The sequence below is a fragment of the Ursus maritimus genome, unplaced genomic scaffold, assembly GCF_017311325.1.
Source record: "Ursus maritimus isolate PB19 unplaced genomic scaffold, ASM1731132v1 scaffold_7, whole genome shotgun sequence".
Classification (NCBI taxonomy): domain Eukaryota; kingdom Metazoa; phylum Chordata; class Mammalia; order Carnivora; family Ursidae; genus Ursus; species Ursus maritimus.
The window spans coordinates 27,779,672-27,805,250 of NW_024426885.1; the positions used below are offsets into that span (position 1 = coordinate 27,779,672).

Genomic DNA, 25,579 nt, shown 5'->3' on the forward strand with positions numbered 1-25,579 from the left:
CTTTTGTGTCTGGCTTCTTTCCCTTAGAATAATGTTTTCAAAGTTTACCCATGTTGTAGAGGCATCAGTAATTCTCTTTTTTTTTTTTTTTTGTGCCTCAATACTATCCCATAATATGGCTATACCACATTGTGCTCATTCATCTCTTGATGAGCATTGGGGTGTTTCTAGCTATTGTATAGTATATAATGCTGCCATGCACTTTCATGTACAAGTTTTTGTGTGGGCATGTTTTCAGTTCCCTTGGGTATATACCTAAGCATAAAATTGCTGGATCATATGGTAACTATGTTTTATTTAACCTTTTGAGGAACTGCCAAACTGTTTTCCAAAGTAGCCACATAATTTTAGATTCCTCCCCAGCAATAAATGAGGGTTCCACTTTCTCTACATCCTCATCAACACTTACTGTCTTTTCATTAGAGCCATCCTAGTGAATGGGAATGGTTTCTCATTGTGGTTCTGATTGGCATTTCCTTGAGAGCTAATACTGAGCATCTTTTCATGTGCTTATTGGTCATTTGTGTATCTGATCTGGAGAAATATCTGTTCAAACACTTTGCTTATTTTAAAAGTGTGTTGTCTTTTTTATCGTTAAGTTGTTCCTTTTTTTTTTTTTAAAGTCAGTTCTACACCCAACTTGGGGCTTGAACTCACAACCTGGAAATCAAGTCACATGTTCTACTGACAGAGCTAGCCAGGTGCCCCTGTAAGAGTTCCTTTTATATTCTGGGTGCCAGTCTCTTATCAGATATAGATTTACAAATATTTCTTCTCATTCTGTGGGTTGTCTTTTTACTTTTTCTTTTTTTTTTTTTTAAAGATTTTATTTATTTATTCGACAGAGATAGAGACAGCCAGCGAGAGAGGGAACACAAGCGGGGGGAGTGGGAGAGGAAGAAGCAGGCTCATAGCGGAGGAGCCTGATGTGGGGCTCGATCCCATAATGCCGGGATCACTCCCTGAGCCGAAGGCAGACGCCCAACCGCTGTGCCACCCAGGCGCCCCTACTTTTTCTTTTCTTTCTTTCTCTTTCTTTCTTTCTTTCTTTCTTTCTTTTTTTTTAAATTTATTTGACAGAGCAAGAGAGAGAGAGAGCACAAGCAGGGGGAGCTGCAGAGGGAGAGGGAGAAGCAGGCTCCTCACTTATCCCACGACCCTGGGATCATGACCTGGGTCAAAGGCAGATGCCTAACTGACTTAGCCACCCAGGTGCCCCGTCACTTTACTTTCTTGATAGTATCTTTTGAAGCACAAATTTTTAAATTTTGATAAAGTCCAACTTATTTTTTTTTCTTTTGTTGCTTAGGCTTTTGGTATTGTGTCTAAGAAACTATTGCCTAACCCAAGGTTATAGAGATTCACACCTTTGTTTTCTCTTAAGAGTCTTATAGTTTTAGCTGACCCATTTTGAGTTAATATTTATATGTGATGTGAGGTAGTAGGCCAACCACATTCTTTTGCATGTGGATATCCAGGTGTCCCGACACCATTTGTTGAAAAAACTATTCTTCCTTCACTGAATTGTCTAAGCATCTTTGTCCAAAGTCAATTGACTACAAATATATGGGTTTATTTCTATATTTTCAATTCTACTCTATTAATGTATATATCTGTCCTTATGCTGGTACCACACTGTCTTGATAACTGGGCCTTTGAAGTAATTTTGAAGTCAGGAAATGAGCCCTCCAATGTGTGCTTCTTTTTCAAGTTTGTTTTGACTATTCTGGGTCATTTGAATTTCCGTATGAATTTTAGGATCAGCTTGCCAATGTCTGTTAAAAAAGGCAATTGGAATTTTGATAAGAATTGCATTGAATCTGTAGATAAATTTGGGGAGTATTACCAATGTCCATCTTCCAATTCATGAACATGAGATTTCTTTCCATTTATTTAGGTCTTCTTTAATTTCTTTCTTTTTTAAGATTTTATTTATTTATTATTATTGAAGATTTTATTATTTGAGAGAGAGAGATAGAGATAGAGAAAGCACAAGGGGGGGCAGGGAGAGGGAGAAGCAGGCTCCCTGCTGAGCAAGGAGCCCCATGCAGGGCTCAATCCCAGGACCCCCACGCAGGGGCTAGATCCCAGGAACCTGGGATCATGACCTGAGCCGAAGGCAGACGTTAAAGGAATGAGCCCCCCAGGCACCTCTAAGATTTTAAGTGATCTCTAAACCCAACATGGGGCTTGAACTCACAAACCCGAGATCAAGAGTCACATGGTTTACTGACTAGCCAGCCAGACACCCCTTCTTTAATTTCTTTCAATATTTTGAAGTTAACAATGTACCATTTTTATGGGCTTCTTTTGCTAGATTTATTTCTACTTATCTTATTCTTTTTGATGCTGTTGTGAGTGGAATTCTTAATTTCATTTGTGTATTATTCATTGCTAGTTTATAGAAACACAATTGATTTTTGTGTATTGATCTTGTATTCTGCAACCTTGCTGAATTTATTAGCTCTAATAGTTTTTTCTGTGTGGATTCTTTAGGATTTTCTTACACATAAAATCATGTCATTTGCATACAGATATGGATTTACTTCTTACTTTCCAATCTGGATGCCTTTTCTTTCTTTTTCTGCCCTGGCAGATACTTTTAGGGATGATCTTGGTTCTTCCTTAAGGGAAGAGGGAGAAAACTGGTGGCCATTGGGCATCAGGAATCATATCTCTGTGCTCTTCTCCATTAGTATCTTAAATTATTTTATCTTTTGTCCCATGGTTAAACCTTGGTTATTAAATAGAGACTTTACCTCTTTCTACCTCACCATAAAAAACACGTCAAGAAAAAGAGTCCGTTACCTGCCACCACCCCCACCGCCCCCCCACCCCAGCCCCGGGAGCTCTTATTATACAGCTCACCCTTACAGGGAAGTTCATTGCACGTTCCTTTTCTCTCTCAATCTTGAATTCAACCGAACATACTGATCAAGCTCTAAGAGCTCCCCCCTTTCTCCTTCTTGGAACTTTTGCAGATAGGAATCAGGAAACTGCCACGGGGTGAAATAGCAAATATACAAAATACAGACTGCCTGGAGGAAGCAGAAAAGCAGGTTTAATCAGGACAGCCAGGCAGCAGAGAGGAGGAAAGGAAAAGAAAGTAGCAGAATTTAGTGAGAATAAATTGTTTCAATTAGATGCCAGTTAATGGGAAACAAGGCTGATACTTAGAAGGAAAAGTGCAGTTATGGAGCAAGGGAAAAAATAGTCCAGCCTGAACATTTTAAACAAAATAGAGAGAAAGGGGGAGAAAGGCAGATACCGGTGAAGAGAATGCCACTATCCACTCAAGTTACTAAGGTCTGACAAGGCCTCAATGAATATAGACTTGACTTTGCATGCTCAGAATTACTCTGAATCTTGCTTCTCGTCCAAGGTGAGGGCAACCTACATTATAAACAAAGGGAGCTGGTTCTGGGGAACTCTTAGAAGCCTAGGCATTGTCAAGGTGGCTCCTACTGGAAGATGGAGCTTCTTCGAACTGTAAAAAGTCCACGTTGCCTTTTCTACATGAGGATTCTCAGGTAAGTGGTAAAGGCTAAAGGCTTTTCCACCTTAAGATCATGGAGCCCTCTTTATTCTGGGAGTTTACAAATCTTCCCTTGGATTGTTTTTCCTTTCTTCCTGCTGCAGTTAATCAGCATTTTCAGGAAGCCACTTAATTCCCAGGAGGGACCACATTTCTTCACATTTCTTTGGATGAATGACCTAGACTGCCCAGCCTGGATTGCAAGATAAAGATCTGTTTGCCCAGAGAGTGCCTCTCCTGCTGTTCTCTTCCTCTCTGCGTCTGTCTTGGGTCCATGTGACCATGTGACACACCAGACACCTGGCATTTCCCCAGGGCCAAAGCACCAACTGGTGTAAATGTGTTTGACTTCATGGCAGCAGACTCCTGGTTTCCTGCTGCCAAGGCTGCGTTTAACCTAAAGTTACCCTTAGGCAGGGCAGGGCGGGTTACTGGGGTATGAGTCAACCAGTGTAGCATCTACTTCTTTTTTACTCTTAAAGGTACAGTAACAGGGCATAGACAGTATGGTAGACCATAGAGATAAGTTCCAGGAAACTTTGAATCGCAGCCAAAAATCACCCAGACACAGTGCAATCAGATTCACTTCACTTTTATTATGAACAAACACAATTTCAGATCAGTACAACTAAGCTTCAGAGTTGATATTAATAGAAATTATTCCAAAATTATTCTTAGGTCACAAATAACTACTATCCCACATAAAAGGGGAAAAAATCCCACCCAATCAAGGAAAAGGTATCCTGTGTATTGTTTCCATCGCAATGAGTTTATGCATTCTCAAATTTTGTCTGGCTAGTTATCCACCACTTATCCAATGGATTTATTCAATCTCTCAGAGAGAATCATATCGATTAATGATAGCATCCGGGACGCATGGTTCATGGTGGACACAAGTTCACGGTGGATACTGCTACTATAAAAATACTCAGGACTTAAAAGAATTCCTCTGCTGAAGGATCCCAAGATGCTTTATAAAAAGCATCAGTCACGCCTCAAAACTGCCCTGTGAGGTAGGTCAGTATTATTATCCCATTTTAACAGAAGGAAAACTGAGGCACATTATAGTTAAGTGACTTGCCCAGGGTCACATAGCAAGTCAGTGGCACAGTGGTAGGAGAGGCCCTGGCCTTAACCACCCACGTAACATGGACATCTTGCTTTCTTTAACCTTTCACGCTGACCCATTTGAGCTATACTTACAGAGAATACACTCAGGATACTAGCAAACCAAGGAGAAAAAGTTTCCATTTTAAATGCTACAACCATCTTTTAATCTAAAAAATATTATAAATCAAATACATTCAAATTACTTCCACCCTCCATCAAATGTGGGCACTTAATAAAAACAGCCCTAAGAAAAGTTTCCAAAATGAAGCCCAGAAGGGAATCCTGCGAATAGCTATACTGATAATTCTCCAGCCAGGCCCCCTTTTCTACCAGCCACTTCTGTAGGGTTTCAGGTGCAAAGGAACTCCACGGAGGGAGCGAGGAGGGAGTGAGAGAGCAGGCTCATATGCAACACTGGTTAGAAAAGATGTAAGGCACCCAAAGAAGTTGTCAGCACACCCACAAAGCGAGGACTGTTAGAAATTCAGACTTGAGTTTCTGGATCATTAATGTGTCAATTGAACTCAGCTTTAGAATCTTGAAGAAAGTGTTCCTCACTCAGCAGACACCCCTCCACATCCACGTTCTTATATACGGAGGGGCCTCAGCCTAAGGACCCTGTCCAGCCTTGTGTAGGGTCATGGTATGGATCAGATCCCTGGGACATGATTAGAATTGAAAGATAAACTGGTTTTTGGTCCAAAATTATAAAGCAGGCATCTGATAACCTGTGGAATTAAAATTACCCAATAGGCATTTCCAAGGGATAAGTCCACAAGTCAGCAGATCTGAACTACAGTGATCTTCCATTAGAGTCTTTTCTACTGCGAGGAACAGCTCAAAAGATGAGGATGCCTTTAGTCCAGGGAACCCCTGTAGCCTCTGTCTATTCAATTAATACAGGAAGAAAGGCCTTCTTCCCTTCCACCCTTGGGGCTCAACAGCACACAGAACATTTGATATTGTACACTTCCAATCTTTCATAGAGTAAAGCCAGGCTTTTGCATTGATGACTGAGGTACAGGGACAGGGGTAGTCCAAGGTTCTCAAAACACTGACTCTTTCTTAAGATCTCTTCTACACTACCGTTTGCCCTAGGCTGTGTGGTGGGGAATGCTGGTTAGTTTGCCGAACAGAGATGCTGTTCAGCAAAGTTCATGGCATCTCAGATCCCAAGTCTCGGCTTTGCAATACACCCTGGCTCCAGGGAACAGGGCCTCCTTTTGCGTGAGGCACTTTGGAACTTTCCTTTGCTTCTTGTGCTTCCCACTGAGGACTACGCTCCCTCCTCCTTCTACAAGCATTGCACTGTCCGCTGGGAGCACGGACTCGGGCTGGGCAGGCTTACTGAGCGAGCCGGGGGCATCTAGCCTGCTCTTGTGTTCTGATCCAGACAGAGGAGGCTAAAAACAAGCCCTTTTTTTGCTCCATGGCTGGCTCCCTGGCACAATACAAGCCTTTAGCCTGGCTGTGCCTCATGAGGGAGCGTGCCTGAGCCAGGGATATTTCTAGTAAGGTTTGCCAGCCTCCTCTTGAGTCATCAGCGTGGCAGGAGAGCACAGGGGTGTAGGTGGAGAGACTCTGGAGGCCAAGTGAAAGTGGCAGCTAACTCAACTTTATAAAGAGAAACAGTGGTTCAGTGACCCTGAGCATTCTGTCTGCAGGAGAGGGAGCTGCCTGGCGAGCAGTAACATCACTACCTCTGAACACATACAAAGGAGGTTTCCCGTCCAGAGAGAGAAGAAAACATCAGGGAGGAGACAGAACCGGTAGGAGAAAATGGACAGATAGGGTAGAGCCAGGAATCAAAACCCATGGTAGTTAAAGAGATTCCTACCTCGCCCCCTCCCCCCCAGGCAGTTCTATACTTTACGTGAAAAGTTAACTGAGAAGGAATGAGAGAGATGGTTCGACACTGCGGGGAGAAGTTTTGTAGTTTGTACTCATTCCAAGGAGAAACTGGAATTAATGGATGAACCTAACATTTAACTTGTTTGTATAACCGGCTTCCAAATCAGGACACCCAATGACTTACTCAGTAGTAACCTTCTGAATCCCCTGGCAATGTGTTCTCAGAGCCCTTCTTTTGTAAAGTTATCTCTTAGGAACTGCCAACAGATCCGGCCCTGAACCTCTCCATCTCCTGTCCAGCAGTGAGAGGAGAGCAGACAACCTACCTAATTTCTCCTCTTCTTCAAGCATCCCTCTTTCAGAGGGAAATACCCTAAGTGAATTACTTTAATGTTCCAAGCAGAGTGTGTATGTATATGTATTTTGATGTTGGACCCGACTCCACCTCTTAAAATCCTACCTTTTTTGGAAGACAGCTATGCTCACCACTATGCCACAAACATGTTCCTTTTTTGGATGTCTGGAAATGCTTCAGCCACCTTACTACCACGATGAGAACTGACTAATGGCCCGAAGATGGCAGAGCAGAAAGATGAAAGAATTTTGATGACTCCATTATCTGCTAGATTCACCAATTCTGGAAACAACCAACCTCAAGATTTCTTGTCATATGGAATAAGAAATCTTCCTGTTATAAAGAAAAAAAAATCCTTCCCCAGCAGAGATCACTTTTACTACAAACTAAATGCTGCTTCTTTATCCCCAACCTAACCTGCATTGGGACATTGAGATTTGCTTTTGTGTTCTAATATTGCTAGGCTCTATGGCCATTCCCTAGTCCGAGTCAGGAGAGAAAGGAGGCATGCTGTCTGGTGGGGCTCCAAGTCCTCACTAGGCAAGCAACCATGTGTCCGATTACAGCAGGAGCTTCTTGCCTTGTTTCCCACCTCACCCCATCTTTACTTCTCGATCATAACATGCACGCTAACTCTCTCCCCTGACAGTTTACCTGCTTTAGTAGCTTTCTGCCAAATAAAGTTCTTTTCCATTCCAACTTGCAAAAGCCTGAGCTGACGATAATTAACAGGGGCCTTCTGAGAAGGTATGTTCTCATACCTCTAGCGTAAGCCACCCACCCTAAAGCTCAGGACAGCTCAAGGAAAGACTTATGTGGGGCAAAGACCACTAATTTTGGACTATAGAAAGGTTGTCTAGGCTTTGGAAGCTGGACACCCACCAATGAATGACCAGCTACTTGCCTGGGAGGCAATGAGCGAGGAGAGAAAGGAAGGTGATAAGAACAAAGCAAAGAAAAGGACAATGGACTAGAAGAGAGAGAAGATAAGAGAAGAAATAAGAATCTCAGCTTAGCATCATGAAGGCAGAGTTGTTGGCTTTCAATTTTAAAAGAATACTGTACTGAATGGGTTAGCGTCATCATCTTTAGCATCCTGGTAGCATTATTCAGTAGTTAACAAACAGAACATGAAACCTCTGCCCGGCCGGCTTCGGGAAAAGGAACCAAGGGACCCAAAACTCAGCCACTCTTGTAGCTTCCGTCTCCAGTTCTTTTAATCCTGGCCAAGACGGCAGCCTTGGATACTTTCTTCCGGTCGTAAGCCAGACCGAGGGCAGCCATGCAATCGATAAAGAAGGTGGTGAAGTTGATGTGCCAGCGGTACTCGCTGGCAGAGTAGTCATAGGGGAAGGTGTGGTGGTAGTTGTGGAAGCCCTCCCCTGGAACAAAAGCAAGGACAAGAGTTACGGAGCGGCGCGGTGCACTGCAGTCTTCTTGGTCTCGGCACGATGGGTACCTAGCAGGAGACCTCAAACCTAGCAGAAACTTGCTGCTGTTGAACAGATGAGCGAGTCCAGTCTCTTCGACTCTGAACCAGAGGGATCACCTTGGAGGCATCTTAAGAAATAACTGGGGAGACCTGGCCACCAAGCCTTTCTAGGAGCCTGTGTCAGAGGAGGAGCAGCGATTCCTCCCAGAGGATAAGCCGACTAGAGAGAAATGGCTATGGGCTGGGGATGGATTTCAGGTAGGAAAGTTCACTAAGTATTGATGTGAGACCCTACAGGCTCTTGGGTGTATGTGCACGCGTCAGGGTAGGGAGAGGAGGGAGTCCCGAATGAAGGACTTTGGCCACACTTCTTAAAACGATGAGCGGGGGACCACACCTTCATCACTGCACTCATACCGCCTCTAAAGGGGGATGGTACTGATAGAACTGGGCAGTAACAGCCCAAAGTCAGGAGAAAAAGGGCCCAGCGCAGGGTCCCGCGTTCCCCAGCCACTACTGGTTCGGAATGGACTACTCCAGCTTCTGGTTCTTTGCGCTTCGACCCTGGTGTGTGTGTGTGTGGGGGGGGGGGGGGATGCTAATAATACAGAATTTCTCTGAGGGAGTAAGAATAAAAATGCTTAGATATTCCCCTCTAACCTCTGAGGTTCTGAGAGGAGCAGTTCACTTTGCTGGATTGAGGGAAAACAAAGACATTCTGGTGTCAGGAGAATTTCAGTAAGAGGTAAAGCTTTGGAAACTCCACAGACAGCAAGTCCTCCAACCCTTGGCGGGACTCTTCTTTCTGGTTCGTATTCAATAATGAACAATACTGACCCTTCTAAAGCTGGGGGAAAGCTGGATCAAGAATAGCTAATAAAAGAGCACGGTGAGCCCTTTGAAGATAAAAGAACCCCGGAGAGTAGTAATGATATTAATAACAAGCAAATGAAGGAAGTCCTACAGAGTAAATGACACCATCCAGGGCAAGTCAAGGTATGTCCTCTCCCTGTGACATCTGATTATTCAGTGTGAACTGAGTAGGAGGCTGGGATACCCACAAGGCCAAAGGTACTGACAGGATTACTAATTTCCATAAGTGGCTTTGTACCAAGGCTCCACAGAAGCACGAACCAGGCCTCTACTTATCAGATTTAAAACAGAATCAGATGCACAGAGCCGAGAGAGAAAAAGAAGAAGGTCCATGGATGGAAGAAGGACAAGACTTTGCAACTGGGGCAGCAAGATAGAGCCCAAGAAAGGCTCAAGGGAGGAGGTCAGCTCTGGCAGAGAGAAAATAAGCATGTGACAGCGGGGCAGGTAACTCAAGAAACAGATTAGAATGGCAGAGAAACAAGCTACAGGAGAACAAAGGTGGAGGTGATAAGGGAGGAGAGCAACAGGTAGCAGAGATGAATGGTAACTGAGACGAGGTAGACGTTGGCTGCCATTCTGAACTGATGCTCATAGAGAGGCTGGAATTGGGGAAGCTCACTATAGACCCTGTGGCAACCCAGGAATCTCATTCCAGAAACTTCTATTTCTATGAAAATCTGACTTACATAGCAGAGGTGACTGATTTCAAACACGGTTCAAAGTAAGAACAGGCACAATGGTAGAAGGTGAGATGCAAGAAAGTGCAAAAGAGAGAGGAAAGAATGCCTTAGTCCAAATAGTAGAGATGACTGGGGTTGAGAATCTAAAGGAAGATTTTAAAGAAAGAAAGCAAAGGTTAGGCCGTGGTGTGCAGACATGTGTGCACCAGTGAGGTTGCCTAGATACACTGGATGACCAATGGCTTTGATCACTGGTGAGAAAGAGGCCCCAGGGTCTGCTTAAGGAAAATAAATTCCAGGCCTTGGTCAAGGTCTATATTTAGTTGAAAACAGTGACAGAAAAAGAATGGAGACAGATGGTAGAAGACTGTTGTCTTAGGCTCTGGCTAGTGGGACTGGAATGATAGAAATAAATTCATGAGTAGTCAGCATTAGATCAGTGAGCAGGTACTTGTGAGCAACCTAACCGCTTTACTGGTGGTTCCGTAAGCCATGCTGTGGGGAAAGGCTGCTCCTAGCACCGAACAGAAGCGGGAGAGAGAAAATGAAAGGACAAGAGATAAGACTGATAGGTGGTCTTAAGGACCACAAACAAGTGCTTTGATGTCCTTCTATTGGCACCACCAAGCAATAGGGCATGGCATACACTTCAAATATGGCCTACCTGAATGTAGCAAGAAGAGAAAACAGAAGTTGACTGAATTAAATTATAAGGATTTATTCTACATTTTACTTTATTTTTTTTTAAAGAAGGAAGTTTTATTTTTTTTTCTTAAGATTTCATTTATTTATTTGTCAGAGAGAGATAGCACAAACAGGGGGAGCGGCAGGCAGAGTGAGAACCAGACTCCCTGCTGAGAAAGGGGCTTGATCCCGGTGACTGAGCCACGCAGGCACCCATATTCTACATCTTATATAGCATGTTTCTTTATTTCTTTTTTTTCTTTTTTTAAGATTTAAGATTCTTTCTTTTTTTTTTTTTTTAAGATTTTGTTTATTTATTTGACAGAGAGACAGCCAAGGAGAGAGGGAACACAAGCAGGGGGAGTGGCAGAGGAAGCAGCAGGCTCCGAGCAGAGCAGGGAGCTTGATGCGGGGCTTGATCCCAGGACCCTGGGATCACGCCCTGAGCCAAAGGCAGCTGCTTAACGACTGAGCCACCTGGTGTCCCTAAGATTTCTTTTTTTTGAGACAGAGAGAGAGCACGAGCACAGTGGGGAAGGACAGAGGGAGAGGGAGAGAGAATCCCAAGCAGACTCCTCAGGAGCTCAGAGCCCGACATGGGGCTGGGTCTTACAACCCCAAGGTCATGACCCCAGCCGAAACCAAGAGTTGGACCCCTAACCAACTGCACCACCCAGGTGCGCCTATACAGCACATTTAAATATAAAACCCTAGGCTCGCTGCCCACCCAGATGATCCTGTGGTCCCATGTATGCACTCCCTGCCCCGAGCAAGACTTGCAGTCTGGCCCAAGAGGTGACCGGAAAAAGGAACACCCAAAGGGGTTTATCATACATAGCATTTGCGAAGGTTCTGGAACCCGACATCAAGCGCACTGTTGCTTTTTACTCTTTCCTGTTGCCCAACTCCGCGGTTTTCTTATCTAGCATCCCTTAGTTTTGTAGTGAAAACCTGACAGAAAGAAGTCCTAAGACAGGTTCATCCGGTTTTTCTGGCTCCTGGCCTAATACCGACCCTGCAGACCACTAGAAAGGGTCCTACTGGGGACTGTCGACTTACCTGCAGCGCCCAGGGAAACCAGGATATTCTCTCGGGGGTTAATGTTCTTGTCATAAGGGCGATATCCGTAGAGGTGGGCAGCACTGTTCACCAGCCACGTGGCATTGAGCACAAGGGCGTAACGCAAGAAAGTGGCGACGTACAAGCTGTGTTGAAAAGTCTCACCCCAGAAATACCAGGGCACCAGGGTGGGCAGGATGAAGCACATCAGCAGGATGCCGGGTTTGTAGTACCTACGTTGAGAGACCAGACGCCGAGTCAAAGAAGAAAGGAGGGCTCGTGGACCCGCCCGATTTTCCTCTGCCACTGGTGGGGCTGTCTCTTTCCTTCTACTTGAGTACCATGGAGCCCAAGGCAGAGCAAGAGGCAATGAGGTGGGGAAATCTTCTGAGAATGTCTCAGTTTTTAGAAAATGAGGTAAATAGGGGTTAATTGACTTTTCTAGGATCATACAGGTAGGAAGCGGTGGAGCGACGATTAGGTTTGTCTCAAGCCTCTGGATCCATTGTTCTTTCTGACTATAGCATAATACCATCTTGGTAAAATAGGTGAGGTCCAGATTACCAACTCATAAACTGAGTTCTCCTTCCCAGGCTGTTTTTCCCTTCTGCCTTTAGGCTCCCTTCTCTATCCTGTCCATGTTTTAGCAGAGTCTAGGGTTCGAGCCTTGCCCCCAGGTCCTGCTAGCCACCCCTAAATCGTTCCTCTTATTCCTCAGAGAGGCAGAGTGTCCTTGATGTGCACAGGCCCTCTGGAGGCCCCAGGCCGTTCTTCACTGTCTCAAATGCAGACCGTACCACTGACATTCCGAGGGAATGGATCTCCTGCTTCTCTTCAGCAGCTAAGTCTTATACTCTTCTATCAGTATTCCCTGCATCACATTTTCGGTTCCTGCTGCTGCTTCCCTAGCACCGATCCCCGTTAGCTCCTAATTTGTGTCCCTGCTTCTCACCTCCTTGACTCAATGGTTTTTTTCAACCATCCTCAGAGTGACCTTTCTAAAGCACACCTCCAGTTATGCCACATTCCTGCTCAAAAAACTTGTAATGCTTTGGCACTGCCTATTGAATTAAATCCTCAATCAGTTTTGTAGGCTCTACAAGAATAGCATCGGCCTCTTTCTGGCCTTACTTCCACCACACCCTACGCTTCAAGCAAGAGGCCTTTGTTGCCGGAATGTGCTTTCATGTTCTTTCTGTTTGTACTCTCCCTCCCCGCACACACCTGTGAAAATCTCTATCCATCAGTGGATTCCAAAGCTCCCTTCTTTGTAAACCCTTCCCCGATGTCCCCCACTACACTATCTCCCTTTCCTTTGTGCCTCTCATTGGTAAAGAAAATATCTCACCACGTATCATAGTTATTCAGATCCTTGGTTTTCCCTCTGCTTCCCAATAGGCTACAAACTCCTTGAAGGTAAGGATTGTGACACATTTGTCTTTGTAACTGTGTCTGTCCTAGGCCAGTAAGTGTTTGTTGAATCTAATCGGTTTAATTAAGAGAGCTCTGAGAGGAAGAACAATAGTCCACGGCCACGGACCTGCGGGCTATTAACTATTAGGGTTTTAAATTTAATTTGGAACATGCAAACCCAGTAAATTTCTCAGCTTAAGCTTATAAGCTCTAGGAGAAAAAAGGGGGTTCCCCAAACACTAGTTGCCCAGCTCTGTTATTGCTTCACTCACCTTCTCTGGAACATCACCAGCTTCTCAGCTTTTAGATCAGACAAGTCTAGCAAACCACCCTTCTCTTTGACGGCTGGGTGTTTGCGTACAAGCAGCCAACCCACGTGAGAGAAGAAAAAGCCACGCCGGGAGTTGTGAGGGTCAGCATCTGTTTCTGAAAACTTGTGGTGGGCACGGTGATCTCGGGCCCATTCATACACGTCGTTCTGGAAGGACAGAGAAGAGGAATGTAGGCCCGGCCGGAGACACCCTCTTAGGGGAATTCCAATGGATAGGCAACTCCAAGAGCCCCTGGCTCTCAGCCCAACCTCACAAAATACCCCGGAGTCGGGGTACCAAAGGAGTCATGCAGTTGCCCCCTCTGCTCCTCCAACTTGCCACGAAGCTAAATGGAAAAGCAGTTTAAAGTCCCAGAACACATGAGTAGGACGAGCTTCTTGAAGGTTATACAGTGGGCAGAATGGAGGAGGAGGTGAAGGAGGAGATCATACAGGGCTCAGAGTGTCAGAAAAGCACAGTGCCATTCTTCAAGCAAGAACAAATGTTGGAAAAGGTCGTCATGGGGTGCCAGACCCCTGGGCACGGAGAACCCGAGCCGGGCAGCCTTGCGTCCCAAGTCCTGGTTGGTGGGCGAAGCCTTAGGGAGCCCCACTCTGGTGCCTTGCATAGCGATCATGGCCAGGCACAGAAATTGGCATCTTGACCACATTTCCAAATGACCTCTGGGCTCCTTTGGGATTCTTTTAATCCCTTGAAGGAGGTGCCAAATCTCTTCCTTTGCCCCACAACGGCAACATCAGGAGCCCTCAAGGCATAAAGTGCTGTGACGGAGAGGATTATGTGACTGTGCCAAGTACCTGGGACACTGCCACGAAGAAGGGGATCAATTTGATTTCTTTCCTTTTTCCTCTTGCTCCCAGCTACGCCCACACCACAGACCAACTTTGGTCCCTTGCTATCCCTTAATAACCAGGAGTTCCCTTCTCCCAATTCCCTGCATTCTATCTCTGCTGTAACTTTCTGCCTCAACAAAACTCCATACTTGACTTAGCCAGCCTGGCAGCCCAAGACAAGACCATAATGTCGGTCTACCTAAATTCTGAGTGACGCCATTTCCTCATGTGTAAAATGGGGGTCATAGTACCTACCTTCTAAGATTGTTGTGAGGATTTAATGAGGTAATTTATGTCAAGGGCTTAGGATAGTCAGGCACATAGGGCTATAGAACTATTTGCTCTTCTACCTCAGAACACAGAGTTCAATAGTCTATGAAACATCAACCTCAATCCTGTTGTGGTGGAATCCTAAGCTTTTCGCCTGAAATAGTGAATTTATCGTCCAGCCTCTGCCCAGGAAACCAGGGTCAGTTCTTGGGTTATGCACCATGACCCCTTACAATAAAGGACCACAATGGCCAAGACTGGTGTGATAACAGAGGGACCTCAGGATCAAAAAAGCCATCCCATGACACTGAGACTGTTACCTATGTATCTCCTACTTCCCTTTTCCAGTGTGGACTTAGGGACTGGGGCTGCACTTGAGGGGACCTAAGGGGAGAGGAAAGTCAAGTGCTGTCTAGGTGTGGCTCCTCTCTCGGCACTGAGCTTCTCCATTCTGCCCCCGGACCATCAAAAGAGTGGAGAGGCAAGGAGCTGAGCAAAGCCAGCTTCTCACCTGGAATGCCATCGTGTTGGCAATGATCAGGAAGAGCCTCAGGGGCAGCCGAGCTTTGTAAGTCCGGTGACTCCACAGGCGATGAGCTCCTGCTGTTATGCCCACAGCACTGATCAGGTAGTAGAGGAATCCTGCCAGGGGAAGTCAATGTGGGTAGTCACTATTCTGGAAAGGCATTCACATGATGTTCTCCCGTCTGAGTCTGTGTTCTTCAGGCTTTGGGTGAGGATTTGTTTCACCCTGAACTCCGGGGATGCCTTGGTCTCCTCTGTCCCTTCACTTTTACCCCTTGAAAAATACCATCGCCTCCTATCCTCTGGAATTAGCTGAGTCTCAGGCACTTGAGAGAGGCTGGGCAGAGAAGAGGGCTCTTCTGACCCAGCTACTTGTCGTTCTCCGTCATGAGGGACATTGTCCCCGGTCCTATCTCCTTTGACCTTCAGCTAACCTTTTCCAAAGTTTTAAGGACCATAGACTACTCCTGCGAAGTTCAGGACCCATAAGCAAGGGTGGTATTAAACTATTTGAAAGCTAGTATGGTCTGAGCACTGACCAATTCAAGGGACCATGGGCTCCTGGGGACACTCACAGGGCTCGGAACTATGGCTATTCACCAATTGTACGAGAGCATTTAAATATTCTAGCAGGCAGTGCAGTGCTATCAGGGCAAAATCTGCCCTGTACCTAAGTCATATCTGCACAGTATCTTAAGCATTGCCAAGGAGTTTATCTTCTCTGATGCACTGAATACCTTGAATGGGGTTTAACATCCTCACTTTGCAGTCGAAGGAATACACGCTGAGAGGTTAAGTGTTTATCTATGGTCACATGGCTGGCAAAAGATGGAGCCATGGTTTGAAATCAAGTTTTCTGTCAACAAGCACTCTTTGTTGCTGCTGTCCCGTCCACCTCCCCAAGATACGCACATGGTTCCTGCGTGTCTCCTTTGCCCACGCCTCGGTCAGCCCACACTCCCTCTCGCGAGGCTAATTCTAGAGAGTGGCGGGATATCCTCCAAGGGTTCCGTGAAACACCCCAACACTGTCCTGCCTCACCTTTCCTGGTGGCCTACAGGATCTAATCTCTCAATGATACAGATATATAGTCTCTAACTGGGAAGTGAGTTTCTGGGTATACCCGTCCTCCTCTGTTGTCTCTAGCAGACAGAGCCTGAGGCCTTGGTAGAGCGGTGACTGTTGACAATGTTTCATTCCTAGGGAAGCAGCTAGAAACAATGGATCTTCAGTGGCCACAGAACTTAGTTGCAGTCAGAGACACTGCACATTGTCACAAATTGTCCTGTGTTCTTCTCCAGCCATAGATACCAGTTTCCTAAACACGCCCCCCCTCCCCTAACCCTATCTTCCTCCACGCTCTCTTATTCCTCCTCCAGGATCGGGAGAACCATGGAGCCAGAGTCTGTCCCAGTGAAAGTTCTACCCGTAGTCCCTCTGAGCTGGCATTAGGGCCTCAGGTGATTTGCTGGCCTTAAGCCATGTGCTGACTTCTTTCCAGATATAGTATCTGCCTGCAGCTGCACCTGGAAAAGTGACAGTTGAGCCACAGCCCCCCAAACACGAAGGAGGAAGAAAAATGGCTTTGGGCATGAAAGCAGAAGCACTCAGCTCAGAACCAAGGAAGCTCCTAGGGTTGTTTCATGCCACAGAGGAACCTGGCAAGTTGACTCAGAAAGCACATAAGATCCTAGGGTTACCAGGGGCATTGGGAAAAGAGCCCATGCACTCTGGTGCCTTTTTCTATCAACCTCTAAAGCCTGTCTAATAGAAGACCTCACGCCAGCTGGAGATTCACATCTCTATTAATGTCCAAACTGTCGGCCTAAGTCAAGTCTCCTAGTTCTGGCTCTAAGAAAGAGACTTGAGAAGTTTTACCCCTTGGCCCTCAGTGTTGTCAGAGATCTCTCTTCAAGCCCTCCCCCTAAGGGCTCTTCTGAGAGGCTCTCAAAATTGCTCAGAGTCATGAGAAATATTGGAATCACAACCAGTCGCTAATTTAACACTGTCCTTAGGGATAAAACAAGAAAAGTGAAGCCAAGCTCCTAAACTCTGAAGGTGGACCTCTGACCCTCCCCTCGCCCCTCTTGTTCCTTAACACAGACAAGTTCCGATTTCCCTTCATCTAGCTGGTCATTCTGTTAGCTAAGTCATCCACCACATGGCCCAGGAATAGGAAAAAAGTCACCATCCAGTCCCCCTGGGCCATGTTTCTCTGTCCAAGGCATGGTACACAGCCACAGGCTGGGCACCAAAAAGCTAGCAGGTGCAGCCTAGGTTTGGGGATCGCCCTCTGCCCCCTGCCCCCTGCCCCAGCAGCCAAGGGTGAGGAGCGATCAGAGGCAGTGTGGCCAAGCTCTGGGCTTCACAAGGCCTACAGGGCGTCCTGAGGCCGGAAGGGGCTTGTAGGTGACAAAAACTACTTGTGAAGACTCCTCTACTGGGGAGAAGGGGTGGAGAGAGGAATCCAGGGTCTCCCTGGGGGGGGGGGGTTCCTGTCCCTCCTCTTGACCTCGCCGGCTACAGCTGAAGTTGTGCTGGCTTCTCAGAAGGGCAGAGAACATGCATCCCCCTCCCCTCCCAAATACAAGAGCCCTTCCCGGTCTGCAGATGAACTGATTTCCTGAGCCCGGCCAGCCCCAGCAACCGCACACATATACTCTAAGGAGAACTACCTTCCTAATCCTAAAAAAAATACCTGGAAAAATTGAGATCCTAAAGGGAAGGGATCTACCCAGCCACATTTCTCTATCTGTGGCACTGAGAGGATTTCCCTACCGACTTTAGACGAAAGACGTCCTGGGACAACCAGCCACAGCTTGGCCTACCAGCCCTTCCACACAACTGTCCTCCAAGAGTGTAGCTGTCGGCAAGCACCCCATACCCAAGACTGCTCTGGAAACCCTAAAGTGGTTATTTGGAGGGGAATCCTGGCTCAGCATCCTCAGAGAGGGCCAACGCAGAGCCCCTGGGACACTGGAGCTCTCTGCTCCCCCTTTCCCCTTCCCAAGTCAGGCTTTGGGCAGTGGAGGTGAAAATGCCTGCAAAGCACATGTGTGTGTCCAGGGGGAAGGGCCCTGCCATCAGCCCTTACCCAGGCATCCCCGAAAGAGCTGAGCTAAGGGCAGGTTAGGGATAAACTGGAAACTGTCTCCCTCACTGCAGCAGCCTCGAGGCTGGGGCTGCTCAGGGCTCTCTTCTCTGGCCTGGCCTGGCTGTCCCTGGCAAGGGGCGGGGGGGTGGGGGGGACTTCATGACATTAGGAGACAGGGGCTGGAGCAGGCTAGATGGGAATAGGAAATGCTTCCTCAACCTCATTTCATTCCCAGAACATGTTTGTTCATTTGGTGGCATGTATAGTTCCCTGGAGACTTACATGGAGTCACAGAGTAACACATCTGTGTAACCTGGGTTATACAGGAGCCTTCTTCGTCCATTTGTTTAACAAAGGAGCCTGGCTGGGCCAAGGACCAGGGCAAAAGAATTTTGTGGATAACCTCTTCTCTGTTCCTTCCTCTTTTGCTAACTCTTGTCCTGGGCAGTCTCTCTTGCTATGACTGTGCTCAGCATATCCCCCCTAAAGCTGCTGCTCCAGTTGCATGTTCCCATGCCTCCCAGGTCATGGCCTTGATTCTTTTGTGGTTGGCGGGGCTGGGACAGGCAGCCAAGCAAACGACTTGAAACAGGGAAAGCTGACTCTCTGGCACAGGTCTACTCACTTCAAGGCCTGCGGCACATGGTCTCAGGACTCCCTGCCCAACACCCACACTGAAGGACCCCCAGAACTGTCACTCCTGCATCCCGATCCCCCTAGACTCCATTTGCAACCCACCACTGTCAGGTCACCAAGAGATGTGGCTGGGAAAACTGGGCCTGGAAGAGCTGTTGCCTCTGCTCTATGCAAGATCCTACCTTATTAAAGGAGTAGGGAGAACCAGGGGTACTGGCTCAGAAGCACAAGGGAATCTCTTACCCCAGAGACAGGTGTAGATCTTGCAGGTGGGAATCAACGTGATCCCATACAGGGCGCCCAAGTGTAGCAGAGACATAAGGATGATGTTTCTCCAAACATATACAACCTTGGGCTTTGGGCCCTCTGGATCCTTGTAGCTTGGGTCATAGATGTCATCTTTCATTTCAGGGCGGATGTCTTCTTCCAAGTATAGAGAAGGCTTCTCCAACTTGCCTCCTCCATTCTGCAGGATCCTGGAGGGAGGCGCTGTGATGGTGGTGGTGGTTGTGTAGGAGCTAGAGATCTGGAGCGGAGAGGAAGCAGAGTCAGGAGAGGAGAGGATACGTGCAGTAGCCCTGGCCACCTCACTCTCCAGTCAAGCTGGGGGAAGGGTGAAGTACAGACACAGACCCTGCCCCCAAAGCCCGCGGTAACTGAGAGCCCATCTACCCCTGATGGGAGGGAGGAAAGTTCCCAGGAACTGTGCAGATAGGTTGTGGAGGGTGGTGGAACCTCCCGGTGAAGGTGCAGTAGGAAGGAGGAGTAAAACACTCACACCCCTAAGAACACACAAAGGAAAACCCGCGTGCACACAGACGTAAAAGTACGACTGGATTTTTCTTTAAACCTTAAGAAACAAAAGTTGGGGAATAAAGTCCTCAAATTACAATCCACATTCCCAAAAGACCGAAAGCAGTACAACTCGCAAAAGATGGCTAATAGTCCGCGGAGATCTCAACGCTCTCGTCCACCCAACGCCTGCGAACCCGCAGTCTGGGGCAATTGCTTGGAGCTCACCTCCTCTTGCAGCAAGTGGGCCGGCATCTGGGCTCTCTGATGCTGGGATCACTTGCCCGCGGCTGAGACTGCAGAGAGCACTTCGGGACAGCCCGCACCCAGGGTAGACTTCGGTTACCGAGCCGGCTTTTGCGCGGTGACCCGCGGCGCTGCTCCCGGAACCTCCTCTGCGCGGTGCGCGCTAGATCGGGGTCGGGCTCCGATCTGCAGTACCTGGATCTACCCAGGCTGGGGATTTAAAGGCTAGAGGCGGCAATGGATGACCGAGTCCCGTATTTCCTCAGACCCCTTTTATTCGCTGCCAACAAGGGGCAAAGTGCGCAGAGTCGGCTCGCCGTGGGAGACCCGCCTGGGCGGGAGAGGGGAGGAGACTGAGCTGAGGCTTGCTGCGGGCTGGAGACGCACAAACAGGATGCTGCAGACACACCGCGGCTCCGCAGCCGCAGCCCCAGCCCCTGCCCCTGCCCCTGGGGAAATGCTAATGGGCTTCTGTAGAATCTGGCGCGTCATTGGCCGAAGGGAATTTGGTGCCACCTCGTCCAGCCGTTGCCATTGGCTCGGCGCAATCTGCTGTTCCCTCAGCCGCGAGCCTCTCGCTCCCCCTCCCCTCTCTTTCTCCTTCTCGGCTTCGCTTCCACGGGCCGCTGGGCCTGTGCCCGGCATCCCGCGGCCTCGGAGGCGCTCGGGAGCTTTCCCTCCGCGCGCGGGAGAGGACCGGGGCCGGGAGTGGGGAGCGGGGGGTAGTCACCCGCCCGGGACTGCCCCCCCCCACTCGGCGGCCGGATGGGCCCGGGGGAAGTCTCCCCGGCAACAGCGGGGAAGCCCCGGGCCCGAGCACGTCGCGCGGCTAGCTGCCGCCTTCCCGCTCCCAGAGACGCGTGGGAGGGCAGACGTGGCTTCGGAACCGGGGTCCGGAGCCGAGGGGGCCGCCGGGGTCCCGCCTGGCTCCCCAGCGGGCGCGGGGCCGGGGTCCGCTACGGAACAATGGCCCCGCCGCGCTAACCGGAGCCCTCGCAGCTCGCGGGTCTCGGGGCCCGCGGGCCGGCGATCGGCACACGCACGCACATCCACGTGTGTGTGCGCGTGTGTGGACCTGCACGCGCGCACGGCGTTGTGCCACTGGGCGCGCCCAGCAGGGGACAGTCACCGCCAGGCACCGCGCGGCGGGGGGGAGGGGGGGGGTGGGATCCCATCCCTATGCCCACGCGTCCGGGACGTGTGCGGGAGGTTCTGGGGACTGTTCAGAGGGCCAGCTGTCATTTGGGGATCGCCTTCCAGGAAAAAGGCAGGAAGCGCAGGCATGTGCTTTCACACGGACGCAGGCCAGAGGACTGACTGGTGCGGGCAGCACAAATACCGAACAGGTATCGCATTTTTACCACAAGCCAAGTCACAAGGATTGATTGATTTCATCCTGACAGCGACCCCAGGAGGTGGGGTGACTGTTGTGACCTTTTAAAGATGAGGAAAGTGAGATTCTGAGCGACTGAGGCACTTGTCTCTGGTCCCAGCAGCCAGGCAGGAGCCGAGCCCTCAAGTGTGATGCTAGAGCCCAAAGTTAAAGTCCCTTCCCAGAATCCTGGGTCCCTGAGATGTTCTGACCTCACTGACCTGTCCCTCATGCCGCCTGTCTTTCTGGGCCTGTGGTGCCTTCTCATGAGAGTAAGCTCAGAACCAGACAGGGCATGCATTCTCCCAGCCTCCTTCCACACCCAGGCCTCCCCAGATACTCTCCCAGGATCCCTCCTCTGAGAAGAGGAGGAAAGGAGTTCTGTTTCAACGATTGGCTTCTCAGGAAGAGAGGCACCTGGGATTGCCTGGGAGGAGGCCTAAGGAGCTCCTCTGTGGGCCATTGGTCTGAGGGTCAGGCCAGCTCCCTGGCCAGTCCCTAGCACCTCCGTTCCGGTCCTGGCTCCCTGGCCAGTGCAAAAGTCTTGAATGAGCCTAGGTGTTTCAGTTATGGACAGCTGGTCTTGTCAAAGTTCGGGAGTGCTGGGCGTAGGGAAGGAGTCTGTGCACGTGCTACTCCTCTTCAGGCTTGCTCTGCACTGTCTCTTTACTTCATTCCCCTACCAACCACAGCGTTACTCTTCAAGGGAGAAGATCCAGAGTTTCTTGAGGGCTGGACCCTTAACTGTGCATGAAGGTGGCTCTACCATGGAGACCAGCTTTCCTTCCTAAGTGCCTAAGCGCAGCTGACCTTGTTTCATCCGGACCCTGGACCTCTGCTGGCATTATTACTTAGTGCAGGAGCTAGATCGTTCATTTTCTGCCAGAGAAAGAAAGGGAAGGCCTGCCAAGACAAATGTAGAACTGGAGTATTGTATTTCTCTCTAATGACAAGATGCTGCCCTGTGGGGGAAACTTTGGCAATCTAGGGAAGGTCTGGATTCCGGAGAGAGTTTCAGGGAGAAATGGTCAGAGTCCATGTCGTTGTTGATAATATGATAGAAAGGTGACCTCTGGTTCTCTAGCTGGGGCTTCCTCACTGAAGTTCATCTGGGGCATATCACATGGTATTGACCGTGTCACCCAGGATGTTAAAATTCAGTAACTTGTGGGATGCCTGGGTGGCGTATTCGGTTAAGCTCGACTCTTGGTTTCAGCGCAAGTTCTGATCTCGGGTTGTGAGATCCAGCTCCCTGTTGGGCCCAGTTTGGAGTCTGCTTGAGATTCTCTCTCCCTCTGCCCCTCCCACTCATGTTCTCTCTCTCTCAAATAAATAAAAGATGAATAAATAATAAAGATAAATAATTTTTTTTATAATTGGGGCACCTGAGCGGCTCAGTCGGTTAAGTGTCTGCCTTTGGCTCAGGTCATTTTCTCAGGGTCCTGGGATGGAGCCCCACATCGGGCTCCCTGCTCAGAGGGGAGCCTGCTTGTGCCTCTGCCTGTCCCAAACCAACCCCCCTACTCATGCTAACGTGCACTCTCTCTCTCTCAAATAAATAAATAAAATCTTAAAAGACACAAAACAAAACAGGAAGTCACACATAATGGTCTGCCTGTTCTTCAGCCTTTCTCAAGTGTTCTTCGTCTGGTTTGTATAGGCACAGAATTGTTCATGTTCAGAACCCAGTTCGGAATGCAATCTGTGTTTGCAAAAGTCCTTGATTCCCTCCTGTTTCTCTGGGTATTCTGGTACTCTGAGCCTGGAAATCCTGAGGTTCTCTTAACCAGCACAGCCTGGTAATATATGGATCCAGAGAAGTGTTTTTGGTTGTTGTTGTGTTTTTTTTTTAAGATTTATTTATATACTTGAGAGAGTATGAGCAAGGAGAGAGGCAGAGGGAGAAGGAGAGAATCCTCAAGCAGACTCCCCACTGAGCAGGGAGCCCGACATGGGGCTCCATCCCAGGACCCTGAGATCATGACCTGAGCTGAAATCAAGAGTCAGACACTCACCTGACTGAGCCACCCAGGTGCCCCTGGGCCCAGAGAAGTATTTCAATGCAGCAATGTGTCAGCATTACAATTGTCCTTCAGACACACCCTTGGGAAAATGTCACTACTTTTGACATAAACCTGATGAGAACACAATTTAGAATTAAATGATAGTTCAACCACCACTCCATTTTCCTTTGCCAGCAGAAGAATTTAGAGGTGTTTAAACTGGAAAAGAGAAGGAAAAAAAAAGCTACCTCAAGTTAATCATCGGAGAATATTTTTATTCTATTTCCCTAACTGGGAACTTGTTTCTCCTTGGAGCAAAGAGCACATGCACTCGTAAGGCACTGGTTACACAGTGGCTCTCAAATAACAATGATCAAGCCAACACACCGACTTGGATTCTCAGCTTATTTCTTGGTCAAGAGGCTTTAACAGCAAAAGAAATAAATTGTCCCAACAGTTATGACAGCAAAACATCAACAGCCTTTATATACAAAGGGCTCATACAGACTGATAAACTTCACTGAAATTCAGAATGATAAAGGAGGGAAGGAACTGAATTGGCACTTCGTTAGGGAACACAAATGCAAACAAATACTTGGAAATTGTTAAACTTCACTAATCGTTCAATATAAAATAATAATGATATGTATTCATCAGTACCAAAGACTTGAGAATATTCAATATTATTGGGGAGGATGAGATGTGGTAAGCATTCTCTTAGATGCTGGTAGGAGGATAAATTGATTCACCCATACTTATCACAGTATATGGGCTGCCAGAGTGGCTCACTCAGTTCGGTGACCAACTCTTGGTTTCTGCTCAGGTCCTGATCTCGGGTCATGAGAATGAGCCCCCGCATCAGGTCCCAAGTCAGGCTTCACGCTGGGTTTGGAGCCTGCTTGAGATTGTCTCTCTCCCTCTGCCTCTCCCTGCTCCTGCTCTTTCTTTCTCTATAACTCTTTTAAAAAACTTACAAAATGTAATATTACAAAAACTGGTTGGGACGCCGGGGTGTCTCAGTCAGTTGAGCGGCCTCTCTTGGTTTTGGCTCAGGCCATGACCTCAGGGTTGTAAGATCAAGCCCAGCCTTGGGCTCCACACTCAATGGGGAGTCTGCTTGAGGTTCTCTCCCTCTGCCCCTTGCCCTGCTTGTGGGCTGTCTCTCAAATAAATAAATCTTTTTAAAAATATTACAAAAACTGTGAATGATGCTGTAGCTTTATGCAGCCAACACCAATAAAAATATTGTGTAAGAAGCATTTTTTAAGAGATTTTATTTATTTATTTGAGAGAGAGAGCACATGCACACGAGTGGGGGGCGGTGGGAGAGGGAGATGGAGAAGCAGACTCCCTGCTGAGCAGGGAGCCTGATGTGGGGCTCCATCCCAGGACCCTGGGATCAGGACCTGAGCCAAAGTTAGACGCTTAACCACCTGAGCCACCCAGAAACCCCAAGAAGCACATCGAAGACAGGGCAACATGTTCATGCTATAATGTTAATGAGGGAGGAAAAAACATATATTTATGTGATCTCAACTATGTAAAACATTAGGTTTTTTTTAAGATTTTATTTATGTATTTGTCAGAGAGGGAGAGAGAGAGAGAGAGAGCACACAAGCAGTGAGAACTGCAGGCAGGGGGAGAAGCTGGCTCTCCGCTGAGCAGGGAGCCCAATGCAGGGCTCAATCCCAGGATCCTGGGAGCATGACCTAAGCCAAAGGCAGCTCTTTAACTGACTGAGCCACCCAGGCACTGCTGTAAAACATTATTTTAGAAAGGAGGAAAAAATGTTAGGCTGAGATCCTGGTTCTGAAATTCACTGAGACGCCTGGTAACCTTCGGCAATTTACTTTGTTCTGTGAGCTTCAATTTCCTCATTTGTAAAAGGGTGATAATCTTGGTTTTGCAAAATTGTTGTGAATATTAAGTAATTTATTAAGGTGATTCATACACTACTGGACACACATAGTGAGTTGCAATTATTTCATTTACATCTAGGCTCCCTAATTTTATTTTATTTTTTAAAAGATTTTATTTATTTATTTGAGAGAAAGAGAGACAGCCAGCAAGAGAGGGAACACAAGCAGGGGGAGTGGGAGAGGGAGAAGCAGGCTCCCAGTGAAGGAGCCTGATGTGGGGCTCGATACCAGAATGCCAGGATCACGCCCTGAGCCGAAGGCAGACACTTAAGGACTGAGCCACCCAGGCACCCCAAGTCTCCCTAATTTTAGCTATTCAAAGTACTCCATGATTGGACCCTGACCTTCCTGTTCTGGCCTTAATTCTCACTGCCTGTTTGGTGTATGTTACACCTTCCTCAAACAGCACTTGCTGGTTTCTAAACATCCTCCATCTTCCCAGCTTTTTCTTCCCCTCTACTCTTCCTGTCTAACTATTAGTCATTTTTCAAGGCAAATTCAAGCCCCATCCCTTTCTTAAAGTGTCCCCTGATCTTACCGTTGCAGGATATGCTCTCTCTTT

At 47.9% G+C, this 25,579-nt stretch overlaps 1 protein-coding gene and 1 long non-coding RNA gene across 3 annotated transcripts in view; one reads left to right on the forward strand and one right to left on the reverse strand.

Annotated features, from left to right (window-relative positions):
* LOC121099739 overlaps positions 1–25,579 on the forward strand; it is a 106,450-nt gene that overhangs the window by 57,681 nt on the left and 23,190 nt on the right. The window contains exons 6-7 of one of the 2 annotated variants that reach the window (XR_572303.2): positions 3,383–3,530; positions 3,640–3,761. The exons of the other annotated variant lie outside the window; for it this stretch is intronic. This is a non-coding gene — a long non-coding RNA (uncharacterized LOC121099739). Of the gene's footprint in view, positions 1–3,382; positions 3,531–3,639; positions 3,762–25,579 lie in introns of those variants that run through there. 2 annotated transcript variants of the gene reach the window in all.
* On the reverse strand, positions 4,115–20,186 carry SCD (stearoyl-CoA desaturase). The gene is made up of 6 exons (XM_008706317.2): positions 19,706–20,186; positions 18,929–19,211; positions 14,942–15,072; positions 13,268–13,473; positions 11,583–11,815; positions 4,115–8,233 (listed from the first exon to the last, which is right to left on the reverse strand). Exons 1-6 carry the CDS (start codon positions 19,730–19,732, stop codon positions 8,034–8,036), a joined length of 1,080 nt encoding a protein of 359 aa, XP_008704539.1. The 5' UTR covers positions 19,733–20,186; the 3' UTR covers positions 4,115–8,033.

Coding starts and splice junctions, on each gene's coding strand:
- SCD (XM_008706317.2), bottom strand. CDS start 19,732: ATGCCGGCCCACTTGCTGCAAGAGGAG. Junction 15,073..18,928: donor GATCTACACCTGTCTCTGGG/GTAAGAGATTCC, acceptor TTCCCCTGGCAG/GATTCCTCTACTACCTGATC. Junction 8,234..11,582: donor GGTTTCCCTGGGCGCTGCAG/GTAAGTCGACAG, acceptor CTTTTGTTCCAG/GGGAGGGCTTCCACAACTAC.